Genomic DNA, 12,694 nt, shown 5'->3' on the forward strand with positions numbered 1-12,694 from the left:
GTTATAAGTGATACTTCTCTTAAATTATAGTTTTCAAGTGTCAATGAACTCTCCTGTTGTGTCCTGGGGAAGCTGATTAGCTCAGATTATATTTCCCTGGCTGGAAATGCTGGAGCAGAATTTAAGAGTTTTAAAGAACTTTCTCACAGGGAAAATTTTTAACATACATCCCCTAGAGATTTATTTTTTTTTTTTTTAACATCTTTTCTGTAGAGTAAGCCAGGTTGGAAGGGACCTTTGGGAATCCCAGGTCCAGCCACCATCTCAAAGCAGAGACAACTTAGATCAGGTTGCTCAAGGCCTGGTCCAGCTGAGTTCTGAAACACTGCAAAGATGGAGATTTGAATATATACCCTAGTTCAAAGTGATTATGTTTTGTGCCTGGTTCAGCCTTTAAGCAACCAGATGCTAAGACACTAACAGCAAGTCCATCAAGTCTACAAATAATGGTTCAGAACATGCAGCACTGAAATAGATTCACAGCAAAGCTGATGAAAGAAGACCTCAAAAAACCCTAAGAGCTCCTGCAAGTTTTGTAGTATCTTCTACACTTGCTTGAGAATTAGATATGCAGTGTGCTGGTCAGCAAAGGGACAGTGAAACCTCAGCAGATGATAAATCACTCTGAATTACTTTTTGTTACCTAACCACCCTGCACCGGACAGCATCCCTAAGTCTCTATAAGGTCCTGCACAGTCAACAAGAAAATTCATTTATCTCTTGTCAGAGGAGAGAAACTGGTGAGAAAGGTAACTCCTGGCCAGAGCTGGGTTGAAAATCAGTTTCAAATCTAAGAGGTCTGATGCTTAAACTGAGACGACAGTTTCAGTTACCTGGTCCAGATGCGGAGTACGACCCACCCTGGAAGTCTAAAACAATTATATTTGTATTGGTTAAAAATGGCCCAGCTTAGTTCTTGCTTTAAGCATCAGACACACTGTCATCCCTTATCTACAGTACAAATATAATAGAATATACGCAAGAGAAAGAGAAGGCAAGTGAGTATCATCAACAGAATGGGAGCAGCAAAAACCCAGTATTTTCCAAAGCAATTTGTAGTAATCTATATGACTATATAGCTGCATATATATATACACACACACACTCTTAAAAAAATAAAATCACGTCATATTTCATGTCCATAGTGACCTTGAAATCAGCTTCTAAGCTTTGCTATGAAAAATCCCCCTCATCTTGCCAGGTGGAAAAAAGCCATGTGTGAAGCTTATCTTTTCCACACATTTACCATACCTGTCCTGCCTGGTGGCACACAGGATTTGTACAGCCCAGCTCAGCTCAAGCTGCCCTGATCTGATGAAGATGGATCGGGCTGTGGGGGCAGACGAGGAGCCTACATGGTACAGACTGCCCGCATCAAGTTGCAGAGAGCTCTGTCTGCACTCCTGAGGCTGAGACGGCAATTACGTGAGGAATGCAAAAACATCCTACAATTTGGTTTAGAAGGGGAAGGATTTCATGAGCATCTCAAGTGAAAAAAGAAGAGGTCCTGAGAATCACCAGAAACTTATTAAATCCCTCTGAATTACAGCCCCTCCAACAAAAAGTTAATAGAAACAGAGAAAAGAAGAAGAAGAAAAAAATCTTCTTACTATTCTTCTAATGTGTTTATTGTACTAAGATTTCTGTGATTTCCCCTCTATCCCCCAGGGATGCACTATGAAAGCACAGAGCTATTGCCGTCAGGGGTGAGAGTGCCACACAGGCCAGCACATCAAACTGGGTCTCCATCAAGCCGTCACCACTGGGCAGCACTGGGATGGACATCGGGGCAGGCTCCAAACCCAGGTCCACGCTGAGGGACTCTGGGCAGGCTCGTGGAGCTGGGTCTTCATGGTGGTGTGAACTTCAGCTACCTCGAGTTTTCCCTAGCATTATATTAATCTGAAAAGGAAATACCTGATTAAAAAAAAAAAAGCCATCACTGAAAAGCAGGCAGAGCCTTGCTGGCAAGTCATGAGAAAACCGGTGGCAAATAGCCCCTGATGTGTGCCAAAAGAATCACTGGAATGCTGGGGAGATGCATCCTGAAGCCACACAAAATTAAGTTTGGGCAAAATTGATTTTTATGTTTAAGCGCTGCTCACCTACAGCCTTATGAAAAATTACCAGAATTTGAAACATGATATACAGAATGTAAAGTATTTTGATAGCCAAAAGAATGCTTAGGTGCCCACTCAAGTTAGCAAACAAACACTACACCATCATCAGCACGCTAAGCATCCCTCTTTTATTTGTTTTTCCCTTCCTCCCCCCCGAAGAAAGGCACCGTGGCACACAGAAGAGAAGACAATGCAGAAATAACAAAACTTGTCACAGTAAAGAGATGCGTGAGAGTGAGGACTGTCATAAGCATAGACTCAAAGAAAGTCAGAGATAACAGGCAGGTATGAAGAACAGCATCAGCTGGACTACAGTGTGAGACTTGTCTTTTGCCCAGAAAAGATGAAGTATAAGAATACAAAATAATAAAAAAAAATAAATAAAATCACCAAACCAGTATCACATCTGAGCCATCCAAAGGTTTAAGAGATTTATTATAATTGCTGCAGAAAACAGGGGAAAAAAAGACAAGAAGAGAAAATAAAAAAAATAAAAGCTTCGAGCGAATCTACCTGCTTTTCCTTGCTGGAAAATCAGCCTCCAAGCTCTTTAGAGTAGCAAACATCGTTTTATTCTTTGTCTGTACAATACAACACACGCTCAGAACACCAATGACATTTCAGAGAGATGCTATATTACAAACAAATAATCCACTTAAATCTCTGCTTAATGTAGCCCCGAAGGGAATGCAAGTGAGATTATCAACTGGCAGCATTTATTCAGCAGAACTTTAGCTATGGTTCACAGCCAGAAATTCATATCCCTCCCCCTAAAAGTGTCTGTTGACTTCAACACAGCAAATAAAAACTTGGAGACTTGGATCATAAACAGTTAAAGAAGTTTAGTTACAAAAGGAGGGGAAAGAAGAGCGTGTTACCGCATAAGCACTGAGAGACGCTTTGCACCATATCCAACAAAAGCAGTGGAAGTGGGTGGAAAACAATCCAACGGCAGAGAGAAAAACAAAACCGTGATTGCTTGGAGGACACAAGAGCTCCTGTTCCCTGTGCTGCTGCTTTGCTTGCCCCACCCCAAGGACCTTCTCGATGCCAGGCTGTAGGAGAACGTGAGAGACGCAAACAGGCACCAAGGGGGAGAGTAAAAACGTCACACCAAAGCCACACTTACAGCAACCAGTTTTTCAGGAGACACATTCACTCCCTTCACATCTTCTTCTTCTGGCTCTTCATTTTCTTTATTGTCAGTGCAAGAGACAGAGTCTTGGACTGAGCACGTGCTAAGCAAGTCTGGCAAACTGGTAGATGGGTACTTCAGAAAATCCCCTTCAGCAGATTCCTACCCAAGAGACAACAAAATATGTTACTTTGCATGCAGAAAACCACCGAAGTCATGGTGAAATTTCTCTATTTCACCTGCCCAGTGAAGGCTCCCCTCATTACAGACTTTCATGCGCTCCAATTTTAATTGTCCAGTTACAAAAAGCAGACCTGGTTAAACACAGGCCAACACACATCTAAAACATTTAGATTTCATAAAAGGGAATTTCAAATAAACGCTTCCCCAGCAGCCCACTCCTCTCCTCTTTGAGTTCATTAAATGCCACTGCAAGCAGACTCAAGAGTTTACAGACCTCATTACTCATTTTATTGCATCCCAAATCACACTCCATGCTCCTGGTCCCTCCCTGTGGATGTTCCCTTCACGTGTTTATCTATCTACATGTGGAAGAATAAAACACTGACAACCTTACTTGGGAGAACAAAATGAAAACTGACCCACCAATCCTCTACCAACTCAATTTCAATCCTCTACCAATTTCAGAATCTGTTTCCAGTCTTTGGCACAATTTTCATGAGGCAAACGTGCATCAACCAAAAGCAGTGGCCAGACAGACTCACATTTTATTGCTTTCAGAACGAATCCTGCGCTCAGAGTGCTCACCTGGCCAAATTGTGAGGCTGCATTTCCATTCCAACAAGAGCTGCTGGGGAACACTTCAGCGATTTACACCTTTTCTGAGACTGCCTGAAACACGGCTCAGGCTGGGCTCCCCACCGCTTGCCTTTCCAAGTCCCTCTCCCGGGGACATGAAAACTGTCCCAACGCACACAGTGCAGGACAGACAGATTCAAAGTCTGATGAGGAACGTGAAGTTTTATGCTGTAAGCTTATTCACAATGATTATTTTGATGCAGTCATCACATGAACAAGCGAATAATTTCAAGGAGAAATTTATGCAGGCTACGGCCTTGGGGTTTGGCAGAGAGTCCAACTGTCTAAACAAAACACTAAATGTACCTACTTCAGGTCAAAGCCTGCTGTTTCCAGATTAAACACTGGTGGGGCTAACACCAGGCTGTGAGCCTATGGAAGGTCTTCAATGAACTTCACTGTCTGACTGAAACATTAGAGAAGTATAGGAAGACTCTTCGCTTTGAATATGGTGGGATAGAGCCTCTGCTTGAAAAACATGAGCATAGAGCATCCCACGAAGCCATAAGAGCATCCAGAGATGAAACCCACAGAAACCTGTCTCAGGTTGGCTGAGGGAACCTGAAGATGAACCTAAGAAAAATTTTTAAAATACTGATACTGTGGCCTGCTCAAACAGCATGCTCCACCTGGGAATGCAGTTTTATGAGCAGTTCCTTTGGCCCAAGATGTTCCTGCCACCACTCTAATGGCACTGATGGTCCCCATCTGCAGGCAGGTCCTTCTTTGAGACCCCAGGCACTTCTGGGAGCCATGCAGCTGCTCACCAAATGCTGCAGCAACCCAAGCAGGGGACCTGCATGCTGTGGTCCAGGGAGGAGAGCAAACAGGGGTGGGCAGGATTTTCTTAAACAGAAGAAAAAACATCTTGTGTAATATCCCCTCCATCTCTCCTGTGATGAACGCAGAATGAAGAACCCAACTGATAAATGAGTTCCACTCTCATTTCCCTGAAATTTCATGCTCCTTTATCTGCAAGAGCTCCACTCCAAGCTATTAACAAGGACAAAATAAGGAACTCAAGCCAAGAGATCACCATCAAGAGACCTCAGGCACACAGATACAACATGAGATGAGAGCTATGGAGGGTATGCAGGCAGGAAGCAGAAGAGGCTGAGAACAGCCTGCTTTATTTAGCATACATTTTAAGAAAATGGTTTTGGCCAAAACTTAAGTAATGTCTGCATGAATAAATACAGACTCATTTGCACACTGAACAAACACAAGCAAATACAAGCAAATCATTAAGTTGGTCTATACCCTGCTGATTTGCCACAGATTTATGGCAGCTACTGATATATTTCCCATAGCTGTGTGTTAAATTTAGGAGAGCAAACATACACATGTGACTCCCTCTAAAAAATATGCCCTTTCCACGCAGCACGTGCATGAACTCTTGTGGGTGTATGTTCAGGAGACCACCAAGGAGAGGACCGTACCTTGCTAGCAACCACCAGCTGCACCAGGCCAGCGGCTGAGCGGAGGAGGGACACGGCGTCCTGGTGGGACAGCCCAACCAGTGACTGGCCATTGATCATGAGGAGCTCGTCGCCTGCTGTCAGCCTGCCGTCCCTGCAGAAACACAGAGGCAACACAGAGCTGTAGGGTGGTCCTTCCCTGGTGCTGGGCTCCGGTGGCATGCGGTGGGATGCGGAGGCATGGACAACACGTGACCTAGCTGATGCTAAGCTTGCGTTGATTGGTGCAGTGTCATTTGCCCAAAAATGTGGCTCGGAAAGGTGCCCCAGGAAATCATTGTGATAACCAGAGCCATTTCACCCTCTTTGCAGGGTTGAGACCCCTCAAACTTTCTCTGTGCCCCACTAAAGATGACCATGGAGCAGGAGTGAGCCCCAGCTCTCCCCTATCGAGGAGCAGGGCCAGGGCTGGCAGTAAGAACCCCAGGGTGCACAACCCACACTCACCCACTGCCAATCCCATGGGAAAGTCCCATTTTCTGAAAAGGGACTTGGGGAAAAAGCCCCACAAGCCATCGGGCTCCTTGAGTTACACTCCACCACCAAACAAGCATTTGATCTGTCTGTACTTTGGGCTAAAGATGCTGAAAGGGACTTCAGTGACCCATCAAAAAGACAAGTTTTTAAGCTAAAAATGCCTCATTCCCACCCTCACAGAAGGAAAGGGCAAAACCCCCACGGCTGTCTCCTGGGTCTGGCTAACAGAGATGGCCATGGATGCTCCATCACACCCACTCCCGAAGGCACTGCTGTCACCTCACCTGTGTGCGGAGCCGCCTTCCTCCACGTGTGTGACAATGATGCTGTGAGGAGACCGCTTCGACCCTCTGCCTCCTGTTATCTGGATTCCCAGCCCGTCCGTCCCCTTCATGATGTGCATCCTCCATATGCGGCAACCTTCTCGCTGAGAGAAAATGTGCAGAGAGTCCTTGAATTTTGATTTGGACACCGAGAGAGGGCTGGGAGGGTACAGGAAGGAGCTATTTAGCAGCTTGCTGCCCGTCACCACACATCTGTATAGCTCAAGCTATACAGGTGTTTTTGCTGAGCTTTGCTGTGTTAGTTGTGGTCCAAGTGAAAGAGGCAGAGAGGAGGAGGCAGGACAGAGCAGGGTCAGCACGTGGAGGTTTCCTTGCAGGGCTGTTTGCAGCGTTTCTGAGCCACATAGAGGTGCTGCTCCCGACACCCTGATCCTTCCTGAAGCAACCAGCGGCCTCAAACCCCTTCTCCAAAACTCAAGGGTGAGCCATGCGGGGCTGCGGAGGAGCAAGACCTTGTTCAAGGGGGACCTTGAACACCAGGTAGCGCAGCTGCTATTGCAGCAGAGACCAGACTGGCATCACACAGCAGCGTTTTCCCTCTCCGGAGGGCTTTGAAGGATTTGAGACACAGGAAAGAAAACACCAGCTTCAAATTATCAGCTGCCAATCAAATATTTCTTATTGCACAGCTGTTGTACAGACTGTAAATAATAATTTACCCACTGCAGAGAATAACGTTTCAATATAAGCAAGGTAATAAGTGATGTTTAGGACACCTTTTTTATTATTATAAATATTAATCCAAAAAGTGCTTTACAAACTCCAGAGCAATACAAAAATGCAAAATAAACACTGCTTCCCATAAGTCCTACTGCAAGGACTAGGCACAAGGAAACACAAATGTGGCAGATACCAGTAGAGCAAAAAAGGTAAGAGAAAAACAAGCAAGCAAGGCATGTAAGGTGATTGCCAGGACTCCCTCAGAGAGGGGAAGAACCAAGACAACAGAATTACAAGAAACCCTAGAAGTTTTCAAGCTTGCAAGGCAGCAAAATGCAATATTTGGAGGCAATTTTTAGGCCATGTGTTGTAGTCACCAGGCACCAGTTCAGCTATTTCTGACCTGGTCTGTTCTGTGCACAGAAACATTCTCACAGTACACAAACACCCAAGTAGCAAAGATGGTTAAAATTTCATGCCAAACTGTGAAGAGCATGTAGAAATTGCTGCTTGTTTCTGAGAAGGGGAACCACTAAATATATTGGCGAACCCAAGGGTTGTGGCAGCAACCTGAGGATTTTAGGCAAACATTGTTTATCAAAGCCTTTATTAAGTGAAGAAAATGTGCTTTCTTTATAAGATCACTGGCACCATACCCTGAAGCTTTCAAACGCAATGCAAGAGGAGTTTTTCAGATACAGGAACAAAGAGGTCAGTATCTGCACCAACATCTTAAGAACAAAGTGAAAAATAAGAATAATAATATTACACAGCCCCTAGACCAAAGGTAGGAGAAACAGGAAAACCAAACCAGGTGTCTTAAGAGGTAACCCAAAAGTCTGGGCCTGAAAACCTATACACCTGTGGGTAATTTGTTAACTTGAAAGTCATGGACATGGGCAACATCCCAACAGGTTTAACTGGGATCCTCATGCATTGATAAAAGCCCAGTCTCCTGCTGAATAACAGGACATGTCAGGACAGAGAATACTTTGAGATTAAATTAGAGTGATACATGAGATGCCATGTTAAATGCAGGGGCAGGAGGCAACTATATTTATCTACTTAAAAACCAGAACTGACCTACTACATGAAAATGCTCCAGAGAGGTTTTATTGCTATCGAGTACCTTGCACCCATAATGAAAACAGTATAACAGAGAAATATAATCTCTCTGCTGCCCCCAACCAAGCCCAGGCTGAAATGATGACCATCCATTCTCCTCACAAGATGCTACTCTGAGCCTCCCATTGTTAAATCCAGTCTGGAAGCAGTCCCTCCAATAAAGTTTAACAATGCAGTCACAAAATTGCATTTAATGATTTGCAAAAGCTTTTTGGAATGCGGTTATGCAAAGGCCCACAATGTGCACTGCCCAACTTGCATTTCTCAGCGCTCCTCACTATCACGCATCTTATTATTAAAAAAAAAAAAAATCCCAAATCTATTCTTAACTGACCTGCTCTCAAATATTCAATTACACAGCGAAACACTTAATGGTACCAAATGGCAAGACTCTCTGCTGTCAATGCAAGCACCATCTTATTCCCCTTGAACTCCCACTGAAATCAAAAGCACTTGCAAAGTAAAGCGTTACTCAGTCTGAACACAGACAGCAGAACACAGCCACAATAAAGACAAGGAAACCATTTGGCACACACCCAAACATGTATTTCTTTTGCTCATTTTCAAATGACACGGTCACCATCTCCTGTGTAAGAAAAGGCTGTCCCTCGAGTCCCCACTGGCCATGTATTTCACTGGGAATAAGCAATTTGGTGTTGACCGGAAATCAGATCTCCTCACTGTTCTTTGCCTCTTTTCCATAAAACATTCATAGCTCTTCATTTAACCACGTGCTGCAAAGCAAATGCCCCCCACCAATACACACCTACCTCCAAGGCACGTCACCCCAAGATTTTGAAAGCTAATTAATGTTCATAAATACATAAAGGGTGAGTGTCACGAGGATGGAGCCAGGCTCTTCTCAGTGACAACCAACAGTAAGACAAGGGGTAATGGGTTCAAGCTGGAACACAAGTTGCACTTAAATTGGAGAAGAAACTTCTTCTCAGTGAGGGTGACAGACACTGGAACAGGCTGCCCAGGGGGGTTGTGGAGTCTCCTTCTCTGGAGACATTTAAAACCCGCCTGGACGCCTTCCTGTGTAACCTCATCTGGGTGTTCCTGCTCCAGCAGGGGGATTGGACTAGATGATCTTTCGAGGTCCCTTCCAATCCCTGACATTCTGTGATTCTGTGAAAAGTAGATTGCTATCCTTTGCTTGAGGCCTCTTGGAGAAAGGATGTGCTCGGCAGAAGCCCCTTCCCCTCCCCACAAAGCTGCTATCTCTGTTGCACAGAGCAGCACAGGATACTCCACAGCCAGCTAGGAAATGCTGCTGCTTTGAGTGTGCCTCTTATGCAACTCCATCATAGGAGAGCTTTAATAGTAAAGCTCTATGCCAATTCCAAGGATTTGTAAATGTATTTAAATTTAACTTAAAATGAGTTTCCTTGAGTTACTGGAGATTCCCAGGTTTGACAACACATTTTAAAATAAGAAATGAAAAAAAGGCAGAGTGATGCATGTCCTTAATTTTGAAATTTTTTAAAGGATCATATTCTCAAACTTCATAAACTTACATAAACATATTCTCAAACTTCTTCTCATTCATAAACAAGAAGATTACAAGATCACTTAGTCTTTAAATGAAAGCTAGGATTCTGGTGTATTCACTCCCCTCCAGAGACTTAGAGTACCCAAGGGAAACTCCAAGTGTAGTTAGATTTGGCAGTTTGCAGGACTGATGTCACTGTCCCTGGGGCCTGCACAATCCCTGCCCAGAGGAGGACGAGTTTAACCACTGACCGCTCTCCCCTGATCAGCTGCACAATTCTGGTTGCTGCTTGACCGCTGTCAATTTCTTATTCCTATTAACGTCTGAACTTTTCCATCCTCTCAGAATAATTCTCATAGCTCCATTTATAAATGACTCAGAATAATCCCCCTGGCTTCGTTCACAAATGACACAATAAATCCGCACATGTGCACCCACAGCTCTCACTGCAAAAGCCTTTCACACCTAAAGCACAGAGGTGGGCTGATGCTGGTCCAGCCAGGTATCTCAAACTCCATGCATACTTGGCAAGGACAGAGAGAAGGGCACTACCAGCTCCTGTTCCAGGCAGTGACTAGGCAATATCCAGCTCTGGTCACTCTTAAAAGTAAGGAGACCAACATATATCCCTTAAACAAAGGCACGTCACAATAACAAAGCTCAGCACTGGAGAACCTACATGCAAAGGGCTCACTAGGGCTGACTACCTGTGTATCACAGTCCACAAAACTTCATGCATTCCCCATGAGATCTGGCCAAGATGGACACTCAGAATGACATCCATTCTTGCTTTGTGAGTGTCAACAGAATAAGAAACCAAAATTTCCGTTCAGAGATCTGTTCCCCATCTCCTGGGAGAAAATGTTAATTCTGCTCAGATTCAACCCATGGACTTTCCTTGTTAACGCAGAGCAGCAGCAGACCTGCCTGCACAAAGGGACTGTAGACTGCCCTCTGTGAAAGGGTTTCACGGACATGATGGATGAATATTTGTTGAAGCTGGACTCAGAGGAGAGGACAACCCTTCCGCGTCTCTGCCCTGCTCTGGTGAGACCCCACCTGGAGTCCTGTGTCCAGCTCTGGAGCCCTCGGTACAGGAAAGACATGGACCTGTTGGAGAGGGGCCAGAGGAGCCACAGAAATGATCAGAGGGCTGGAACAGCTCTGCTGTGAGGACAGGCTGAGGGAGTTGGGGTTGTTCAGCCTGGAGAAGAGAAGGCTCCAGGGAGAACTTATTGCGGCCTTTCAGTGCTTAAAAGGGGCCTATAAGAAAGACGGGGACAGACTTTTTAGCAGGGCCTATTGTGAAAGGGCAAGGGGTAATAGTTTCAAACTGAAAGAGCGGAGATTCAATCTGGACATGAGGAAGAAATTTTTTAATAATGCGGCTGGTAAAACACTGGCCCAAAGACATGGTCGATGCCCCATCCCTGGAGACATTCAAGGCCAGGCAGGATGGGGCTCTGAGCAACCTGATCTGCATGAAGATGTTCCTGCTCATTGCAGGGGGGTTGGACTAGATGAGCTTTGAAGGTCCCTCCCAACCCAAACTATTCTACGACTCTATGAGACCAAGTCGCCTCTTGAAGCCCATTGCAGCCCTACATATTTTGACTTCACTTCTGTTAACACTCCTACAGCAATAAGAAAAACAAGTGGTCAAGTCAGGCTGTCGTTGGACTAATGGCTAATTTTTGTTCTCTGCAGTTACATCACTCTTAGGTGACTCAACTTTCCTCCTAACTTGGCTCTTTCAAGCAGGCAGACCTTTGGAACAGATTTTTCCACTTGAAGTTGATCAACTTCAAAGTGCCTAAGCTAGGAATAATTAAAATGTTTTTAAAGGCAGTATAAATATTCTACTCAGATTAATCGCAACACACACACACACCAACAAAAAAAAAAAAAAAAAAAAAAAAAAAAAAAAAAAAAAAAAAGCACCATCTTACGTAACCAGCCACAAGAATAGAGAATACAGCTGGCAGCTCCAAGTGGGTCCACCCCCCCTGACATCTTTCTCCACCATGAAGCCACTGTACATCAGGCAGCCTCTGTTCAGAGGGAGCCTACATCTGGAATAAACTAGCGTGCTGCAGATCAGAAAGAGAGCAGGCTGCCAGCGCGACGTGGGGAAGCTTGCCTTCTGCCTGCTCCAAGTGCATACCATCAAACGCTCAATTTCATAAGCACATCATTAATAAAACAAAAAGGAACGTTTTTCCTCCAAGTGTTGAGGAAAATAAATAAATAAATAAATGAAAGACGCCAGAGCTGTTCTTCCTCCCTTTCCTTTCACCAGCTAATTGCAGGGGAGTTTAAAGGGGTTTGACTGATTTTGACTGTGCTGTGTTTGAGAAGCTGCAAATCTATGTATACAAAGGCAAAATTGCTTTGAAATCTTGTATTAAAGAAAAGCTTGGCAGGAGCAAGGTGTAAACAAATGGAAAACAGAAACACAGTAAGTAGTTAAAAAGCCAGACAGTAAAATGGAAAATGTAAAATAGTTGTCTACAAAAAAAGCACTTTCTGTCACAATAGTAATTCAGCCAAACCTGGTATAAATATGTAACATTTTTCAAATAAAAACAGAGATAAGCCCTGATGAGAATACCAATAACCATGCAAGGTCTGAATGCACTCACTGACTGCCACGGGCCCTAACATGGGCTATTGGATGTGTCCCTCCCTCCGCATTTAAAAGTGGATTTTACTGCCTGTTTGCATGGTCTGGTTCCCCTTTAGAAACTTCACAGGTTTTTCCCCATAGGAGCAGCAGAAGCAAACAGCGAACTCCTCCTCATCAGCCATGAAGCTGCTTTGGAAACGTGACACTTAAGAAAAAGTTGTAAGTTTCATGCATTAAAAAAAAGACCACAATAGGCTTGATAGGAGCTGGCAGCCAACGTGCTGACCACATGCAGCTGAAAAGCAGCTCACAACCACCACAAAATCCCCCAAACAGAAATGCAGCACATTCTGACGAGCGTATAAGTGATCACCTTAAAGCAACGACCAGTACAGCATCCTCCTCGACAGGGGTG

General features: G+C 44.5%; 1 protein-coding gene across 6 annotated transcripts in view; it reads right to left on the bottom strand.

The window, feature by feature from the left end:
* PDZD2 (PDZ domain containing 2) overlaps positions 1-12,694 on the bottom strand; it is a 152,702-nt gene that overhangs the window by 57,705 nt on the left and 82,303 nt on the right. For 5 of the 6 annotated variants that reach the window (XM_065655865.1, XM_065655864.1, XM_065655869.1 and 2 more), the window contains exons 3-5: positions 6,314-6,456; positions 5,514-5,646; positions 3,250-3,417 (exon numbers count right to left, since the gene is read on the bottom strand). The exons of the other annotated variant lie outside the window; for it this stretch is intronic. In XM_065655865.1, the coding sequence (XP_065511937.1) occupies positions 3,250-3,417; positions 5,514-5,646; positions 6,314-6,456 (444 nt within the window). The remainder of the gene's footprint in view (positions 1-3,249; positions 3,418-5,513; positions 5,647-6,313; positions 6,457-12,694) is intronic. 6 annotated transcript variants of the gene reach the window in all.

The sequence above is a fragment of the Caloenas nicobarica genome, chromosome Z (genome assembly GCF_036013445.1).
Source record: "Caloenas nicobarica isolate bCalNic1 chromosome Z, bCalNic1.hap1, whole genome shotgun sequence".
Lineage (NCBI taxonomy): Eukaryota > Metazoa > Chordata > Aves > Columbiformes > Columbidae > Caloenas > Caloenas nicobarica.